The following is a 19,649-nucleotide window of genomic DNA, read 5'->3' on the forward strand; positions in this document are numbered from 1 at the left end:
CTGACGTCAAACAAAGAGCGCTCGATTCAGTCTTCCTGTGAGCGTCAAATGTTGTTGATGTGTGCAGTTGTTGTTATGGCTACTCCTAGGCCTAGTTAGACACGATACTTTACGAGAATAAAAGCACGACTACTATGTGATCATACCGAGTAAGTTAATCAACGATTTTAGACTAATCTGGATTTCTGCTGCATTTTATGTTAGTGAATTTTAGCTTGTTTGAGACATATCTAAGCTGACATAATTTTCTTCAGCGCCCATATCGATTTTGCAAACCAGTTAGGCCAATCTAGTCTACGAAAGATTTGACTAGTTCTGCCATGGTCTTGGACACAAGGAGATCTCCTATGGTGCACCTGAAGAAATATTGCTTATTACGAAATATCAAAGCCACCTCTGCATAAACTCTATAGTCAAGTTTCATTGTTTGACCAGGGTCATCGATATAAAATTGATTTATTCTATTATATTATTCTACATAAAGTTTTACATATAGGTATGGCTATTATAGTTACATCGCTGAATTCCAAAATAATTAATAAAGTTAGCATGTCTTGACAAATAACATGCTATAGCCCCTTGTATGTGCATTTTGAAATGGAAACAATTAAAATTTAAATTGATTTATACAAGAATTTTCGATAATAATGTCTTTAGCACAGGCATGGGGAGTATTAGGAGCATTTAATCCTGTTCCACTAGCCACTAGCTCCAGGATAAATTACATTATTCAAACTCAGACCTAGTGTCATCAGTCAGTCTCTATTTTTTACCTTCTGATATTACTTTATCCGCACAATTCATTTATTTTCATTCAGCTTGTGAGAGGTAAGATGGACTACAAACTTTCAGCTTTGGACACAATTCATGTGTCTGCAGTTCTGGAAGACTGTGTTGACCAGTTGGCTATCCTTGGGAGCATAATACCAGTCTCTTCAGAAAATCACAGAGGACAGGTAATTTATATCTAAGTATCATGACTGCAATCAAGGTACATTGGGGTATCTATGACCATTCCTTGATCTGCACAAGTTTGTATATTGTATGTTAATATCTTTAACAATATGATTTGATATTAATTTCAAGTAAAAATGTATTTCTTTGGGATAAAATGGTACACACTAGGATTTAAATTTTGGAGGGCTAGAGGAATGTGACAATTTCTCAATTTATTTTGTTATTGTTCAATATTTCATCAATTCTGCATATATAAATGAACCTTTGGGCAAAAATTGTACTTCTGCTAACATGCAGTTAACAGCAATATTAAAAATTCTATTCTTGAGGGTATTTGCATGAATTATTATTTCATTAGTTATTTATATGATCATGTATTATTGTTTTTCAGCTTGTTAGCAATGATATACTTGGGCTAATTGAAGGCCAAGAAGAGCTTGAAAGAAAGTATGAGATTGTAAGTATTGCTTAACTATTTAAAATGGCTCATCATCATTGATGACTTTCTTGCAATTGGTAAACATTTTTGTTGATATCTTAATGGTTGTTTATCTTTGAAATCGTTATTAATTATGCTTGTTAATCATTTTTCCCAGTTGGTTTCAAGCAAAGCCCCAAAATCACAAGAACTGGAAAATGTTTCAAAGGCTTTGCAAAATCACACTAAAGGTATGCAGTATTTTATCATGATAAGAAATGTTAAACCTTCATTGATAGTTTTGTGTCTCAATTCTTATTATCATATGAGAGCATCAAATTTTATGAAATTTCCAGCCTTTGCATCAAAAGTTTCTTTTGTTTTCTTAAAAACATCTTATCCTTTTTTTGAATAGCTCTGAGCAGAAGTTTTCGCCAGGCCACTGGTGCAAATGACACACTGCAGAAAATACAGTCTGATAGGTAATGCTTTTTAAGACTCCTTTAAACAAACATGGGGTGATGCCCCTGGCCAGGGGTATACCAAGGGTACATGCCCCTTCAACTTTGGCATAACGTCTTTTCCTGAGAAGTAAATCTTTTGTAATACTGTCCCCTTTTGGTAACATGGTGCCCCTCCCACCCTATGTCCCTCAAGCCTTGAAATGCTTCTGACCTCCCTGGTGACACAACAAAGCCCATACAATAAAATATCATTTTTACATTTGAAAATTTTCAAGGTATTACCTTAACAAACTTTGTTTTGTTTGAGGGTGAAATAGCTAACAATTTCCAGATATATGTGGTAGAATTCCAGATAGGATTTTCATTTTAAATGTAATTCTTTACTTTTTATTTTGATCTCTATTAATATTTGCCTGTAGAAAATTTCTTCTTGACATTTTGAATGAAACCCTCAACGAAATAAAGGAAGAGCAGACTTTCTCCACTCTTGTTAATGCTGTCAGTGAAGAAAAGAGGAAGAAAACAGAGTTGCAAGATATTATCATTAAGTGAGTGTTTAAAAATTTAAAAACAGCATGTGTCTAAAAACTTTATGTGTTATCTACACATAATAAAGTCTTGCTCTTATCCACCCCTTAATAATCTGTAGAAAGTCTGGGAATATGATTCTCAGTTGAAAAAGCATTTAATTTTCTAGAGGAATTGTCTTTAACTTATTCATCTAAGCAAATAAACTGGTGACTTTTCTCTTTAGCTATGCATAGCACAACAAATTAACTCACTTATATGAAGTTGTATTTTCAATCTGCCAAGATTGTTGCAGTGTGACTATCTGATTGCCAGCTGCTTTGACTTTGCAGGGAAGAGCAAAGTCGAAAGAAAGTTAGAAATTTGCAAAAGCAACTTTTGGAAGTCAAAAAAGAAAAAGAAATTGAAGTTCAGGTAACTGGGTTATATTTAAAATAACAGTTTTAGATTAGGCCTTAAGTTCCTGTGAGACACTGTGGTAATAAACCGGTGGATTCATATTTAAAAGAGAAGTACATATTCCTGGTTGCATAATGGATTTTTGATGAATCTGCAACAATGCTGTCAAAACATGACAAAATCTTGATGATTTAATTGGGAATGGTTATCTAAATCTATCATATGAAAATAATTTCATTATAAAGCCATGTCTTGGTTTCAGCTGACAGAGTTAGATAAAACCTAAAAAAAATATAAAACCAGGCTATTTGATAATGTTAAAAACATATCACCTTGTGGTATTCCTTTGGGCAAGACAGTCTCGTGAATGGTGGTTATAAATAATGATTTATAAATATATGAATAATGAATAAATAAATAGTTTAGGGCACCTCTACCCAAATTCTACATCTACCCAAATCCTGTGTAACATTAGGGCTTTGTGTAAAAATAGTTCCCCAAAAATGTACAGCCAAGGTCCTCCATACCTTGATGATGATGATGATAATGATGATAATAATGAAGAAATGTCTTGAGCTAAGACCTGTCTTAAAGACTTGCAAGCTGCATTAGTAAGATTTATAAATTTGCTCTCTCTATAGAGTCCTATATGCAGTGCTTTCTGGTTAATTTTGCTATTACTCTTTACTAGCATTGTAGATTTCTATGACGTTTTTTTACCATTTTCTCTATTGTATTTCTTTACCATGTTTTTGCTATTTCTTAAAATTTAGCACACTATTATGTGGATTTTCTTTGTAAAACCATTTTTATTACTCTGTCATTTTAGAAGCGCAAAGAAATGATTGCACACCTGAAAGATCAGCTGCAGGAAACTAAAGCAAAGACAAGCATGGAAACAAAATATATAAAGAAGGATGCAGAGGTTTGACTTTTTGCTCTTTGAAATCGCTCACTTTTTGGAATGTAACATTGATCCAAAGTCAATGGCATTTGCTGGTAGTTCATGCTGTCTATACCCACTTACTAGCCTTACTATGGCTGGGGGCTTATTTGGTAACAACATACCAAAGTTTGGTTTTGGTAAAGGTGTAGTAAAATTGAGGCTTTAAATGATCTTGGAACTTTGCAAGGTTGCTGGCGACTGACTCACATCACACTTATGATTCAATGCATGTTTTGGTTTCTTATTAAACACAATACAGTACTGCTGTAAAGGTATTATCATAAGAACTTCGTTATCTTCTTTGATCTGTCCCACAGCTCCTTTGCTTATGTTTGGAGTAATTTTCGGTGCTATTTTTTAGAGATAATCATCATTAAGTGCTTTTTTATGAGTTTTCTGTTTGATGTTTATATAGGTTCGGGTGAGCTGTGCACAAAAGCAGTGTCAGAAAACTGAATCTGAGTTAAAAGAAGAGATAGAGGTATGTTGCTGTAAGAAATTCATTATTTTCGGCTGATCATCCTTACTCAATGGTGTTTTACTGTTAGATTTGGTAAAAAATCTCAGGCTAAGCGTAACATCTTTTGCCTTTCGTTTGCTTGAATTTCGTTATGATCAACTACATTTAAGTCTCGATAATCATATTATTAATCATATTCCTTTTCAATTTGTAAACGTTAAATATGACAAATTACTATGCTCCTTGACTTACGTATCAGAGCTGATTACTTCTAAGATTGTATTATTTTTTGCGGTTTTTTATTCTATTTTTTCCATTTTTCAGACAGCTAATCCACATAAACATGATTTCATTTTGCAGGTATTAAAGCAAAAAGTGGATGAAGAAGCACGTGTGAACAACGAAATCGAATCATTTTTAAGACAGCATTATGCGGTAAACTGGATAAGAAATTACGTTAATTTCATTTTTTTGAACGCATTTTGTGTGAAAAGAAGATCTTGTGGTCCAGCTGTATTAGATGGAAGTTACCAGTGAAAAAAGAAAGCTAATTGATCTCATTATTGGCGATTTTATAAAATAAGTCGACTTCAGAAAATACAATCTTTTTCGATCCTTAATGTGATCCTTATGCCCGTTTTCAAAATTATTTTTCTTGCAGAAATTTGAATAAGCTCATTTTCTGTACTTGTGCATAATTTGATGTCATGACTCTTTACTTCATTAGCTGTATCGTGGTACCTCAAGTCTGCTATGTAGTGTTAGCCTTTGATAACTCTCTTCTTTGTGTCACCAAAAGCGCTCTGTACATCTTACTTCCTCCCTCGCCTTTAACGCCCAAAGTGTATCTTATATTAATGCCCAGCTCAAACCATGGTGTTATCCCGACCTTGTCCCGTGTTTTATCTGTTTATTTGGGAGTGTAACGAAAGCTTTGTTTTAAAAAATTTCAAACGGGAGGAATAAGAGTTCGGTAGCTTGATAACCAGCTCATTATTCTAAAGGCCGTGGCGAATTTAAGGGGGGCGGGGCAACTAGGGGCAGTTATCCCTTCATTACCGAGCTAAAGCAAGTCTAGTGCCCCTTTTTGGAAGCTGTTTGGCACAATTATTGTGAAAATTTTCTTTAGAACGTGACTAGAGAGCCTTCCGTCAGTAGTTAGGGTCTGGAATTGTTGTGTACAGCGTAGCCTCGTCACCAATTTTTGAACATTTTTCAGCGCCCCCACTACCAACTGCCCCTCCTTCAAATGTCCTCTGGATCCGCCCCAGCTAGAGGCTGGTTCGGTGACCTCCTTGTGACTCATCTGGCTTTTAAAATTCAGCGCGAATCTTGCCTGTGTTTGTGACAAAGCTGTAATGAAAATCAACAGTAGTTGGAAAGTTTAAGTTTACAATCTCGTTTGAAAAGACACAAAAGGGACTCTTTAAAATAGTGTTAGCGAAGTCTGTTAGCTTTTTAATTGCTCAAAATGAATTTAATAATATTCAGACATAAATTAGACTATTTTTTTTCGTTTGCAGATGCTAGAAGAAAAATTGGAATATTGGATGGAAAAATATGACAAAGATGTAGAAGCAAAACAGCACGAGCTTGATGTTCTTAAAGTATGTACACAAAAATTTATGAAATGACTGGTTAATTTAGACTGAAAGTGTGTTCATAAAACATTTACGCACAAGAATTTAGGACGATAGGTTAAACATAGCATTGTACTAGAATTTTTCACATTTTGAGATGTTTTTTCTCGACTTGCTGTTTGCTATAGTGTACACCAGATTGTACCTGATTGTAAATTGCACCTGTTCTTGTTTCTCCTTTAGGCCAACAAATCTCACGATCTGGCACGTTTACAAGAGCTCACTTTGAAGGTCAGCACAGCAAGATAATTATGATTTATTTTTTGCATCCCACTTTTTCATTTTAACAATCAAAGTCAATTGCTTTTTCTAAGAGCTCTACTATGCAAGCTATCAAGTTTTATAAGATTCTTCGATCCTAAAAAAGATCTTCATAACATGGGATTCGACGCAGGTTGGGAAGTGAGGGGCCAAGGGAAAATTTAACAATTATAACAAAAGATTTTGAGAAAAGCTCCCGGCCCCACCCTTTGCCTATTTCGCTTGCTTTATCATTCTTAAGTTGACTGGAAAGTAAATTTTCTGCACATAGTTGCTGACTTCTTTCCTTACTTGGGTAGCTAATTGTTATAAATGAAAATATTTTGATAACTGGGCTTCATGTTAAAACATTTTTAAATTGTTAATGATTCATTGCAATCTCAACAATTGACGAGTAAATGCATCCAAAAAATATCAACTGCTAGAAGAATCATTACTCGCACTTTCTTGAATGGTGAGAATGTGTTCCCTTTTTGTTTCCCAACAATCTGTTTTGCGTTAAAAAGCTGGAAAAGATGGGTAAACCCCTCTAAGAAATACCCATACGTCGGTGCTTCTGCAAAATTAGGAAGTGTAAAATACACTTGACAACTCCTCTCAATTGGTTCAGTTAAGTATATGATCTACGAAGATTTCAGTTCTCTTGCAATTTTAGTAAATAACAATTATCTAGCACCTTTTGAAATGTTGTTTGACAGGTTTGAAAGCAAGGCAGGCCCTATTTTTCAGCTCTTAACTACTTTGTGAAGAGTTATCATGTATCTTGAAACGTAAATTGAGTTTCCTAAACTAAATTTTGTTTCACTAACAGTATAATGAGTACGACAAAGTTGTCATGGAAGATAGACGGGAAAAGGAAATCGAAAGAAAAAAGGCTGAGCAAGAACTGGAAGAGCAAAGAGCTTGTACAAAGGTAAAAACAATTTAATTTCTCAGGTTCTGGAAACCGTTGACAATGTCTCCTTGATGGGTTTATTTTATTATCAGATAAACTCGGATGATCCGAATGCCAGTTGATTCAATTATTCCTAATTTGAACAAATAATGTTCTTTTTAGACCAGGTATTAATAATGCACTGCCTGATAATTTGATTAAGTTGTGTCCAGGGCCATCGCTAGAGCTCCTGAACGGGAAGTGCGATGTGTAAATTTGCGAGTAATGGTGTTTCCCCTAAAATTCCCGATAAAATAAACGACATTAGGTTTTTTGAATGACTCCTCTAGGTGAGTAAATTGCATTTTATTTAAGCACGCAACTGAGCTAGTGTATGACCTGCATCAAAATTGTGAAAAGAACATCTCCTTGCAGATACAGTCATGGTGGCGTGGTGTCATGGTGCGTCGTCAGCTTGGCCCATACAGCAAAAAGAAGAAAAAGAAAGGGAAAAAGGGAAAGAAATCCGGTAAAAAAGGTGGAAAGAAGAAAAAGAAGTAATCAAACGAATCGATGCTAATTTGTACATATATTTTTAATTAAAACTTCTGTTATTATTTGTGATATTGTCTCTTCAAGAATTTATGCTGGGAATTAAAAGCAATGGCTAGACTGATTTACATTCATGGCCTATTTCTTTCTTTCTCAAGCAGTCATCTTTCCTCTCGATAACCGCGTTGACTTCATAATTTTACAAATCATAGTTTCGAAACAAATAATGTTTTTCAATTCCTTACATGGCTTAGTTGTTTAGTATAAAAAAACGATTTTACGTTTAAATGACATTCAAACATTAAACATCTCGAGTGTCCAAAGGCCACGTAAAAAGCGCAGGGTGATAGAATTTCTGGATCCAGTTTAGCATAAATTTAAAGTTATTTGCTGGCCCAGTTTTAAAACTTGACTTTCTTGCCACCTGATGCTCGAAAATGCGTCATAATTGTTTCGAGTCAATCTGCAACTTTGTAGTGTCCTTTTGAATATTTCTTTAATATTGACAGTAACATTCCCCCTAGACTCATATTTTAAGTCGTAGCTGTTCAATACCTTGAATCTGAAAGCGTTTGCTGGTTGCTCCAACTGATATTTTATGCTGAAGATAGACATAAAGCACACCTTACAATACCACACGACTTTATCAATCAATCTTTCAATGATGGCAAATTTAGGGTATGAGGATATACCTGATTGTGAATTCAACAACTAAAATGCATGTTCTCACCATCTTATGAAAACTAGGACATACACGAATATAAGGGGTCATTTCCTGCTTATAATCAAACCATAGTCAATTGACTTTGATCAAACAGATATAGCTCTAAGGGCTTCTGTATACTTCTGTATAAAGGTTGAAAACAATGAATCGAATTTCGATTGCAGAATTCTAAACAGAGTTTCTTGTTAAACACACAGACAGTCCTGATGAAAGTACAGATTTAAAACAACACAGAGACAATTAAGTTACAAGAACAACTAAACACTTCTACAAGAAATTACCAAAAGATACACATTCTAAACTGCAAAATGGTTTTCACAGATACATATTGTCTCGATACAACACTGCTACAGGAGCGCAATGGCGGGGGCAGGGGGCTATACCCCCTAAGGCACCAGATTGGTTTGAAATTCTAATTCGAAAATTCGCAGAAAAATTTAGATCCAACTACGCCCCTGGGTCGTTAATTTCTACCGAGATAATTACTATTAAGCTTCTTTGGAGCCAAAGAAATGGAAAATGTACAAAAACGATTCTGATAGACTAACAGAAAGTAAGGGGAAAAGATACATTGGCGCAAGATTAAGATACACGGAATGTCTTGATGATTCAAAATGAATATTGCATGGGGTATTAACAAATATCGTCAATATTTATTGAAATTAACAGTAGAATCACTCTTTAAACAAATCATTAGAACGAAGATAAGGGGATTCTAGATTGACTGACTGGGTGGCAGCATTTAACAAATAACAAGCCAATGATTACTGAAATGACTGCTTAACGTGTTATCATAGTTAAGCCAACAAGCTAGCCTGGAAAAATTTACAAAGACCTAAGACCTTTCAGTAAGTTTTTACATGGAATACAGTCGTATTTTTCTCAATTGGGAATACTATAGCTAGATTTGAATCACATCCTGCCATTTGCTATACATAATAAAACGGCCCTACCCTTTTCTAGACTTATAGTATCATCGTATATCGAAGCCAATCTAAAGGTCTATTCTGTTGCTTCTGAACATTAAGAGCGATTCTATAAGCCAATATATTTTCTAAAAGCGTTGCCAGCCGTTTCTACCTTGAAATAACATTTTCCAAATGCAAGTGTATTTATAGCTGTTTTATCAAGCTTTTTCTATCATCCGGCTTTAATAATACGCATATTCGAAACGCAGTCAGATATGAATAGGGTTGAGATATAACTTGATGCCAGACAATCTTTGACAGGACCCAGACAATAGCTCGTTTTCATGTTAGGCTTTTGCTACCAGTTTTGCTCATTGCTATGCTTAAAATAAACAATGAGTTAGACCATTGATAATTCTTACACATTCATCCGAAGAAGTAAACACCATCTTTGAAACAGAAGCTTCACAGCCACAGGCCGTTAATTGTAGTGTCCACGTGCCATAGTTCACATGAAGGGGTTGGTTGACTTTTGCTGGTTCATACTTGGCTGAAGATGGAAAAGTTGAAAGGAATCAAATGAAATGAAAAGTTAGAATACCAAACGTATAACATTTTAGAAAGGGAACTAAAGACCCATTCTGCCGTGGCATAAATTTCCAAAAAGCGTTTGATGAGATTACCCGAAACCGTGCACATTAAAATATGTTAAAGAGATTGAAATATGAATAAGAGATATATTTAAATATAGAAATTTGTCTGCTGAGAGTTCCGTAGCACAGTGCACAATACATTTGCACGTAGAGCGTAATATAGCATAGAGTTGGAGAAAATAAAACTACATGTTTTATCTCTACAAGCCTGTTTCGTGAATAACTCATTCTTCAGGAGAAGAGTAAGTTATGCACGATTTGAATAACTCGCTCTCCTGAAGAGTGAGCTATTCACGAAACAGGCTTTGTTATCATTTCATTTTAGATATTACGAGCAACTCTATAAATATTCTCAAATTTGCATCTTCCATATACTAGATTTCAAATCGTGCTTCCAACTAACAAAACTAACATTTCTTCAACACAAAAATACGTCACAAGATACAAAACCGCCTTCTTGATTGTCCTCTTATTCCATTCAGAGCGCCACAATTTCAACAATACCAAGATATCAAGTTTAACGAGTGATGTGAGAAATGTGAGAAAACAAAAGAAGGCGTCTGACTGACAACACAATTTACATAATACTGCTAAGAGCTTTTCTCACCATTCCAAATGAGCCTGCGCCTGCATTAGTTGACGGGTTCCAAGTTCCAAATTGCTTTTGCTGAGGCTGTTGCACCCCAAATAAACCAGCACTGTCACCACCAAACTGCTGTTGATTACCAAAAGCTTGTTGTTGGCCCCCAAACCCTTGTTGTTGACCCCCAAATGCCTGTTGTTGGCCCCCAAACGCCTGTTGTGGGCCTCCAAACGCTTGCTGCTGAGCTCCGAATCCTTGCGACTGGCCCCCAAATGGTTGTTGCCCTACAAATGTTTGCTGTCCTCCGCCCGCAGCCGGGCGCCCTTGAACTTGCTGTCCTTGGTTTGACCCAAAAGGGCCTCCTTGCTGTCCGCTAAAAGCTTGTTGGCCGCTAAAAGCTTGCTGGCCGCTAAAACCTTGTTGTCCGCTAAAACCTTGTCCACCAAAACCTTGTTGTCCACCAAAACCCTGTTGTCCACCAAAACCTTGTTGTGCGCCAAAGAACTGTGCTCCACCTTGTTGCCCGCTTAAAGACTGTCCTGTGCTGTAAGGTGTTTGTTGTTGCTGTTGTACACCAAAGGGACCTTGCTGCTTGCCTCCAAATGCATTTTGTTGTCCCCCTCCAAAGGGTTGCTGTTGAGCATTTCCGAACGCATTCTGTTGGGGCCTCCCAAATGCTTGCGTTTTGTCTCTGAAGGTATTTTGCTGACTTCCAAAGCCTTGCGACTGTCCGGCCACGTTCTGCTGTTGCCCCTGAGGGGTTCCTTGTTGCACAGCTCCAAACATACTCTGTTGGTTAGTCATGAATTGACCTGATGCTGTTCCAAATCCTGACTGAGTGTTACTAAAGCCGGTATTTGTTCCACCAAATCCACCTTGACTGCTGGAAAACGCCATACTGCCGCTACCCACAGGCATTTCTGACACAGGAAACCCCCCTTGTTTTGTCTGTTGCGTTGAAAGGGGTGTACCCCAACCACCCGACTGGTTTTGCGAATTGGCACCTTTTGTATCGAAGGGATTTTGGGCCATTTGCTGCTGCTGTTGAAACATGGCTATACCACTGGTTCCAGTAGCCGGGCTCATGAAGGGATTGGGGTGCTGGTTAGCAGTGATTCCCAGTGCATTCTGACCGGTCGTCGATGAGCTGAAGACGCTTTGAGTGTTGCTCGTTCGAAAAACGTCATCAAGTTCTGACAATGCTTTGTAGGGATCTGAGGCAGATTGTCCGCCTAAAAATTAAAAAGTTATTGCAGTGAATTTTATTAACCTAAAACGAGGATTGAACATTTATGCAATCAAATAGATTGTCCGGCAACTGGATCCATAACTGGCAATGCATTGTGAGACTGAAATTCAGACATTGTGGTCTGGTATAAAACATCGTAGATAAATGCCTACAGAATACTATCTTCAAAATACAGAACACTAAAATCTATAAGAAACTCTGATTACCAAAGAAAATCAGACTTCATCTGTTCAAAACGCTTATATACATGGCCGTAATTCCATGTGAATGCATTCACATGTTTCATGTGATAGACATCCCATAGTGTAAAGAAAATGGGTTTAAAAAAAGACGGTTCAAAATTGCTTTACATGGCAAGAGTCTACAGCTCTGCCATCGCAGAATCAAGCACTCTGCAACAACTAGCCCGTAGTAATCCGCATTATATGACAGTCAATCTAGTGAGCCCATGTTTGCTGGGACGAAATATTTTTATCATTTAATTCTACTTTTAAAAAATTCGTGAAGCGTTCCAAATATAGGCAAAAATGGCAATTTAAGATTTTTGTCGTTGCGTTGCACAGTTTATACAAACTCTTTATCACAAATTCTATATTGTCTTTCTTTTGGGCAAGTATTTACAAATTACCTTTAGAAAAATCTGGAAAACCATTAGATGCTTTTGTGGATTGTTGTGTCGAGCTTTGACCAAATGCATCAAAAGACAAAGAGGAGGAGGCAGCTGCTGGCGGTCCGAATGGGTCTGTCGCTGGGGTGGCTCCAGGAGGCTGCGAAAAATTGGCGAACGAAGATGACTGTGATCCAAAGGGCTCCTGTGAAGGCGCTTGGTCGAAAGCTGCGAAGCCTTGAGTAGAATCTGGCAAATTGGTGAAAAATTAATATTAGATTACAAATCAGATTACTAATCAATATTTTGACTATTCTCTAACAATGGTTATAATTTTGATCAGCACTGGGTCATTTTTCAGTGTTTTGTAATCCAATAAGTGTCGGAAATAGAGCTTCATATGCACCAAAACTCATCTTTTTAAAGACCTAGTGCACCTTTATCTAAATAATAACATAATATATTAATTATAAGCAAAAAGCTAGGCTTTTTCAGGAGCTTATGCTCTAGTAGTGAGGTCGTGGAGCGTTCAATTCAAGGTCAACCGGGAAAAAATGGTAGAAAAGAGAATTTTCCACCATCCAGTGCAGAATGTTTTCCTCTATAACATACTCAAAATCGCCGAAAATCGACCGTTGGGAAAAAGTTTTAAAGAGGTTTATATGATATACGAGGCCACATTTGATAATCAAATACTTGTAGCACAACTGAGGGCATCTGTACAGAAAAGAAAGAAATCTGTTTTTCTTATGAAATTGTAGATTTACGTAAGGAAAAATTTTCCTATTCTAGGCCTGAAAAAAGAGGGCTAATAAAGGAAGAAATCAGTTATTTTCTGATTTCCTTAAAAACATGGGCGGGAATTTTATAACCGGCAGGCAGTTTTTGAATGCCAAAATATTAAATTCATTAATGCACCATAAGCGAGGGACACTTTATTTATTTTACTCGCAATTTACTCGTGGGAGGGGCTATTTTGGGTATTTGGGGACATATCAGCAAAAAATGTAATGTCCTTTTGTGACTTCGATATCAACACAGATCATTATTTCCAGATAATTGGTACAAATGAACGGCTCACTTTCTAGAAACTGGCACTCTCTGGATCAAATATGGCAGCCTATACTCAGGACCCACGTCACGAATTTTAAGTGAAGGGGCCAGTGGCCAAGCTCTATACATTGAACTTGAATTTAGGGCTTCAAAACAGGACATGGAAATATTTTTGCTTACCAAAAAAGTAGGGGGCCATGGCCTCTCCGGCCCCTTCGGCACCTCCGTGGTGCAGGCCCCCTCAATTTGTTCTCAATTGTCCACTCGAATATGTGTTTAGCTTCCAAATTCAGAATCGACGCCTTGAATTGTTACAAGCTATTCATATTTTGCAGAATCTCTTGGCAGATGATATTGTGCATATGGTCAAAAAGCTCATGTTTTTAAAAGTTCTAGAGAAATGTTTCCTCAAATTGGATTTTAGGCGATTTTGGATACGTTATAGAGGAAAAAATTCTACGTAAAATGATGTACGTTTTGCTTTTCTACTAATTTGTTCCTGGTTCATCACTTCAACGACTGCACTATAGGTAGGCATATCTGATGCAGCGGGGACTATGAATGGAAAGGGTCAATGTGGTGTGGTTGTAGAGATAAAAAGCCATCTTAGAAAACAGCGAGAACAAGCTTAGCCCCTTCATATGCATTTATCCTTGGATGCTATACAAGAATGTGGGACAGCTTCCAAACTACAAAAATGTTTCTTCTGTAATCAGGGCAGGCCCTACCTGAGTTGCATCACATTAAATGGAACAGTGGCGCTTGGTCAAAATTTGAGACAAAGCAAGCAGCGACCAGATTTGGTAAAAGTAATGATTTTGGTGACTGGTGGCTGAAACTCTGAAATCCCACAAAGATTTTTCACGTTCAACACGGTGCTGAAGAATGTTCTGTTGTTGTGACTATTGTCCTTCCCATGTGATTTGTCTGACGTTTTGAAGTTTATAAACATTTTCAACATTGTAAGAGAGGAGGTGGAAAGAATCTAGCAACATCATTGATAATTTAGGCAAGTAGTTAAATCATGGGGTTGCCAACTTTTGAACTTGAATAATATGATTTTGCAACTATTGTTGGTAATGATTTTCATGTATGCGAAGGTCTTATAAGAAATTGCAGACAAATGAAAGTGTCCTGTTGTTATCTTAAGAAATTATCTAGACATACTTTGAGAACCTGTACTTGTTCCAAATGGGTCACTACCGAGATCTCCAAGAAGATCAAATCCTGAAGTTGGAACACTTTTCTTTGGTGGATCACGAGGTATTGCAATAGGTGGTTGATGACTCTGATGAGTTGGCTAGAAAATAAAATTTTAAAGTGTTTACTCTTGCAGTTTATTAATCTGACTATCATCACTGGCATAAGGTCACAAAATTATGATCGTATAACTAGGCAGGACTTTCATGTCTATTTTCAATTTCTTTTATGTCTAAACGTTTATGTCATTCATTCCAATTTCGTTGATTGCTGACTTCCCATATCATTTACCTACCAAAACTGTTTACAAATAGATGCCTTTTTGTTACAGCTAAAATTACTGCATAAAGGTCGTCAGATGTCAGATTATGTCAGATGGAAGAGCATATCAAAATTACCACGTTTAAACTATAAAAATCTAGGCCTGGCCGTTTGAGGCGAGCGACAGCTCACGCTCCCCTCGCAATCTAAGGCGAGCGGTGAATTACACTCCTAAACAGAACATGAAGGAAAAATCGCTCCGCAAAAATGTCCATTTATTTGCCCTTTTCATAGTCACAGAACCCTGTAAAACTTACGAGGGTTAATTGGTTTACTTTCGTATAAGCGATTTCTCCTGTCGCTGCATTTTTTGTAATTGTTGTGATAGCCACGAACTTCAATCAATTTAGAAAATAATAGTGAAGTGAAAGGTAAATTTGCAGAGCTTACAACCTTTCAATCTTATGAAAACAGGCATACTCTTGGTAGGAAGGTCGCAGAAATTGCTAAGAATTGTCGATTGGGGGATAGAAATAAAACAGCAGGTCCCTTCCAGCAACAAAACTCTCCCTTAAAGAGAATCGCCTACTCGGTCTTGCAGATCAAAAAGACAACTAAAACATGCAATTCCACTATCGATCGGCACTTACTGGAAAACCCAGATTGCATGAAAAACTATAACGGCGCTATATCTAGCAGTTTTGGAATCCATGAAAAGGCCGGTATTATCTAGACAGAAGGAGTTCGTTTTCACTTTATACTCTTGACGTTTTACACTCTGAAAAGTGACAAAAAGCTTGTTTGGTAAGAAAATTGTTATTTTTGTCTTGTGCAAGCTTTACACGAAACTGAAAGAATCCATTCTTTTGAATCCTTTAAGCAAACGGGTGCCCGAGCTACGGTTTAAGCATATATAAATTGAAGAAGTAAAACAGGATACTCCTTGATATCAAGGCTTTTTAAAGGCAATCAACAGATACTAAAGGGACTTAAGCCATCTGCCGACTGCCTTTGAAGTACATTCTATGTGTTACTGATTAGCTCGCCTAAGCAGATGAGGGGAGCAAATAACAGCTCACTAACAAAAATACAAACGACCAGGCCTGGTTTAAAAACCCTCCTTCAATACATACAGTTCCAATAGATGTGCTAACAGGAATATCATCAACTTTCTCTCCAACCAGGTTCTTTAAAGGTTTCACTTCTGGAAGGCTCTGTGGTGCAGCTTTTTGTTTTGGTTGGCTACTGTACCAAACTTTTCTTTCATATTTTTTGACAAGATAATCCTTCACTTTTTGTTCATCTTTAGATTCTGGTTCTGCATGATGAGTTGAATCACAAAGTGCTAGCCATTTACTTCTACAGACCTGTCAATCAGTAATAAAACTTTTAAGGTGAAGTTAAAAATTATCACCAAAATATGTTTTGACAGACAATAAACAATAAAAAGCACAAAAGTTTGCGTAAAACAAAGTTCATGTTGTGCTTGGCTGAAGCAAGCAAAAGCAAAATAAGAACTAATACTGTTGGACAATTAGATGCATCACCAGTGGTCAAATAGGCACAACAGGATAGACATTATGACAACTTTCCTAAACATTGTTTAAAATTGAAAAATTAACACTTAGAAATGTAATTTTAAAATTCAAAACTATAATTAACTAGAAAAATTCTGATATTTCTCATCCTGATGAGTACAACAGTTTGCAAGTTAAAGGAAACAACAGTATTCTACAGTATATAATCTTTATATTTCTTTTGCTCTTTTCAGATTACCAAAATATTACAAAATCAAGCAAGTTTGAAAGAAAACATGAACAAAACATAGATCATTGATTCATGTCAGGAAATGATTACCAAATATGGCATGCTTTGAACCATGCATGCAAAATGTTTCCCAGATTTGGAAAATTGAAAAAACAGTAACACCAACAGACCTCATTGCCATGCATTTGAAGAAATTCTATTTCAGTGGCAGAAAAAGTAGCCATCGATATTGATTTTATTCTATGCGGTGGATTAAGCCCTCTCCTAAAATGTAAAAATTCACAGTTAACTTTAATTTAACTTTAATTTAACCCTACTTTTGAATGGGCTTATTTTCAAAGTATTTTCTGAAAAGAGAAAAGAATACTTGAACAAATTTTTCAAACAATTTGCCAGTAAATTTAAATGATTTGACTCAAACGTATGTTTGACTGTCTTAAAGGAGTGTGTCTTAAAGGAATGCAATGGCTTCACTGTGTCTTGGCTCATTTTCAAGGTCGGCCTATTTTTCCTGTATTTTCTAACATTTTTCGCTCATTTTCGAATCAGCTTATTTTCGAAGGTCAGCAAATTTTCAAGGAAATACAGCAATTAACTGAAAGATTCCAGTGTAAAAACTCCTGAGAATCAAAACATCAATCAAATCATTAGCTTAATGTCATTTTAAATGCTTTGGACCAAGGTGGTCCAACTAAATTTCTGAGCCAAAGACAAAACCTTATGTCACAGGTGGGCAAGATGGATAACCATGTAAATTACTGGCAAATTTTTTTGTGAACAGTAAATGGATTACATGAAAAATCAAATGAAAAGTTACATAAACAATTGTAAGAAAAAATTATCAATATAAATGTTACATCTTCTGTTTTCAGAAGTTTATTCACATCACACATTAAACTGGTGGTTGACTTGTAAAGAATGTCATGTAAATGTTTGTCTGTAAGTTTCTATTGCGGTTATGACTAGTTTAGCTTCATAAGAGAAAAAATCTGAGTTTCAGATTAAATCAGTTAGCTAATGATGAGAAAGTATGCCTAATAATTATAAAGGTATGCCTAATGAGATAATATATAAAATCATTATAGTAAATGACACTCAATAGGCATAGCAAAGAGAGCAAATTATTAAAAAGTTATGGTCTTAACAATGGTCATAGAATGTGCCCTTGCAGGCCATATGTTGGACACCCCTGCTTTAAACTGAGAAACATTGAACAATTAACTAATCAATCAATTCATTTGTAGAATAAAGCTCACAAACAGTCAAAAAGTTGTCAAGATTTGTCACTGTTACATTAAAATTTATCACATAATAATCTGACTTAATTATCCTGACAATCAGGAAGTTATTTTTACCCCCTAACCCTAGCAACTGGCCTTGCCAAGATGCAAATCCTGCAACCAAATAAAATCTGCAAGCACATTTTAAAAAATCACCATCAAATCTCTGAAAAACATTATTCATTGATATTCAATTTAACATAGCCACCCTCAACCAACACTTTATTAAAGGGAAAACTGTATCAAAAATTATACACAGTGCTGGGAATTTGTCCTGTTTGCAACAAAGTGCACAAATTTCTTCTTGCAAGCATATCAGGTCAAGCAAGGAAGCTCTACGTACAGGTGAGGATTCTCTAAGCACAAAATCTGTCATTTCAAAGTTGTAAGCAAATATCTAAAAATAATAAACTGCATTCAAATACTTGAAACTAAGTCAATTTTCCTAGGGGCAAACTCTTGACAAGCGTTTCAGTATCTAGCTATTAAAGATTCAAGCATTTCAGCATAATCATATTTATTTATGTTATCAAGAATGACTAAAGAATGTGAAGGAACTGAGAAACACTCCTAATAGGGACACACAAAGCTCCTCCGCAAGCAGAAAATTTTTGTGACAACAACCATAAGATTAGCATAAAATACATTTCAGAATATTCACTGCAGTTGTTTTCTTGCGATTGTTTAAAACATTTTACCTTTCTCTGAAAATATCACCCCCTCCCCCTCCTGAGGTACTAATTTTATTGCAGATTTGCACTTTTCTCAGATACAAACTTTCTGAGCACTGAGCAGCTGCCCCCCCCCTTGACTTCCTCCCTATGCTACTGTTCCTACTCATTGTCCAGTGCAATATGACAAGATGTTTCAAATGTGGTTGCCAAACCAATTAAAATTTGAAAGACTTATCTTTCATAAGGCTTGCTATTCGCTACCCTGGAAATGAAAAGGGTATAGTGGAACTGGGAACTAGTCCTCAAAAGTGACATTTGAAGCTCCTCGTACAAGTTTTCACATGTCCTTAATTTATCAAACATTTTTCTTTAATTTGGCCTTTGTATTCATAAAACCAATGACAATTTTATTGGTGAAGTATTTGTGCAAAATACCATCACCTTGGTTATTTGGTTCATGCGTTCAGTCATATTGCAAAGATTCAATGAAAAGAACTATGCTCTTTAACCTTGACAATCTATAATCTCATTTACTGGCACAAATTTGGCGTAGGCCTCTCAAAACTCTGCTAAAATTAACAAAAAAATGAAGATCACGCAACAACTGGAAAAATTATTGCATATATCTACTTTCGAATACCTTCGATATTGTCGAATATTGGTGCAACAGATGCCCTCACAAATTCAAACCTAGTATTTCTACTATGATGACGAAATCTGGGAATCTTCCTTTAGCGCTTCAAAAAAGGCAGCCGGGGCCTTTTTTTAAAAATACCACTGCACAAAATACTTGCTTAACGCCACCTTACAATATTAACCAGAAAATTTTACTCTGGGTGACAAAACAATTTAGCCCGAAAATGGCCTAGCCCCGGGAAGGAATGATTTAGGAAGTGAGTGAGTCAAAGGTTGTTAGGTATTTGACAAGTATTTGTACTGTACTTACAGCAACCCGCTACATGAAGTGCAAACAAAAGCTCCTATAGTCATATTAACATAGGTAGGCCCTCGTTGACCACAATCGAAACATTTTTTATTTGGAGGCTGTCCTACAAGTTCCCGTAGTATCTTGAGATGTTTATCCTCCTGCTTTTTCCTGTTCGCCATTTTGCATCTGTGTGACGAGCCCACAAAGTTAGACATTGGAACTTCACTGCCTGCGTGGGAGCACAAGATTGCGCAAATTTGCCG

At 36.3% G+C, this 19,649-nt stretch overlaps 2 protein-coding genes across 2 annotated transcripts; one reads left to right on the forward strand and one right to left on the reverse strand.

The window, feature by feature from the left end:
* Positions 1–24: 24 nt before the first annotated feature.
* LOC148957602 (dynein regulatory complex protein 9-like) lies at positions 25–10,988 on the forward strand. Its single transcript, XM_089115146.1, has 14 exons — positions 25–149; positions 819–956; positions 1,349–1,414; positions 1,554–1,626; positions 1,791–1,857; positions 2,259–2,387; positions 2,700–2,781; positions 3,596–3,691; positions 4,128–4,193; positions 4,533–4,607; positions 5,696–5,779; positions 5,996–6,043; positions 6,885–6,986; positions 7,383–10,988. Exons 2-14 carry the CDS (start codon positions 834–836, stop codon positions 7,506–7,508), a joined length of 1,137 nt encoding a protein of 378 aa, XP_088971272.1. The 5' UTR covers positions 25–149; positions 819–833; the 3' UTR covers positions 7,509–10,988.
* On the reverse strand, positions 8,469–19,611 carry LOC148957603 (uncharacterized). The gene is made up of 7 exons (XM_089115145.1): positions 19,405–19,611; positions 16,675–16,768; positions 15,871–16,104; positions 14,444–14,576; positions 12,245–12,472; positions 10,392–11,599; positions 8,469–9,681 (listed from the first exon to the last, which is right to left on the reverse strand). Exons 1-7 carry the CDS (start codon positions 19,599–19,601, stop codon positions 9,640–9,642), a joined length of 2,136 nt encoding a protein of 711 aa, XP_088971271.1. The 5' UTR covers positions 19,602–19,611; the 3' UTR covers positions 8,469–9,639.
* Between the last annotated feature and the right edge of the window lie 38 nt (positions 19,612–19,649).

The sequence above is a fragment of the Rhopilema esculentum genome, chromosome 21, assembly GCF_057945365.1.
Source record: "Rhopilema esculentum isolate cy_ngs chromosome 21, ASM5794536v1, whole genome shotgun sequence".
Taxonomy (NCBI): Eukaryota; Metazoa; Cnidaria; class Scyphozoa; order Rhizostomeae; family Rhizostomatidae; genus Rhopilema; species Rhopilema esculentum.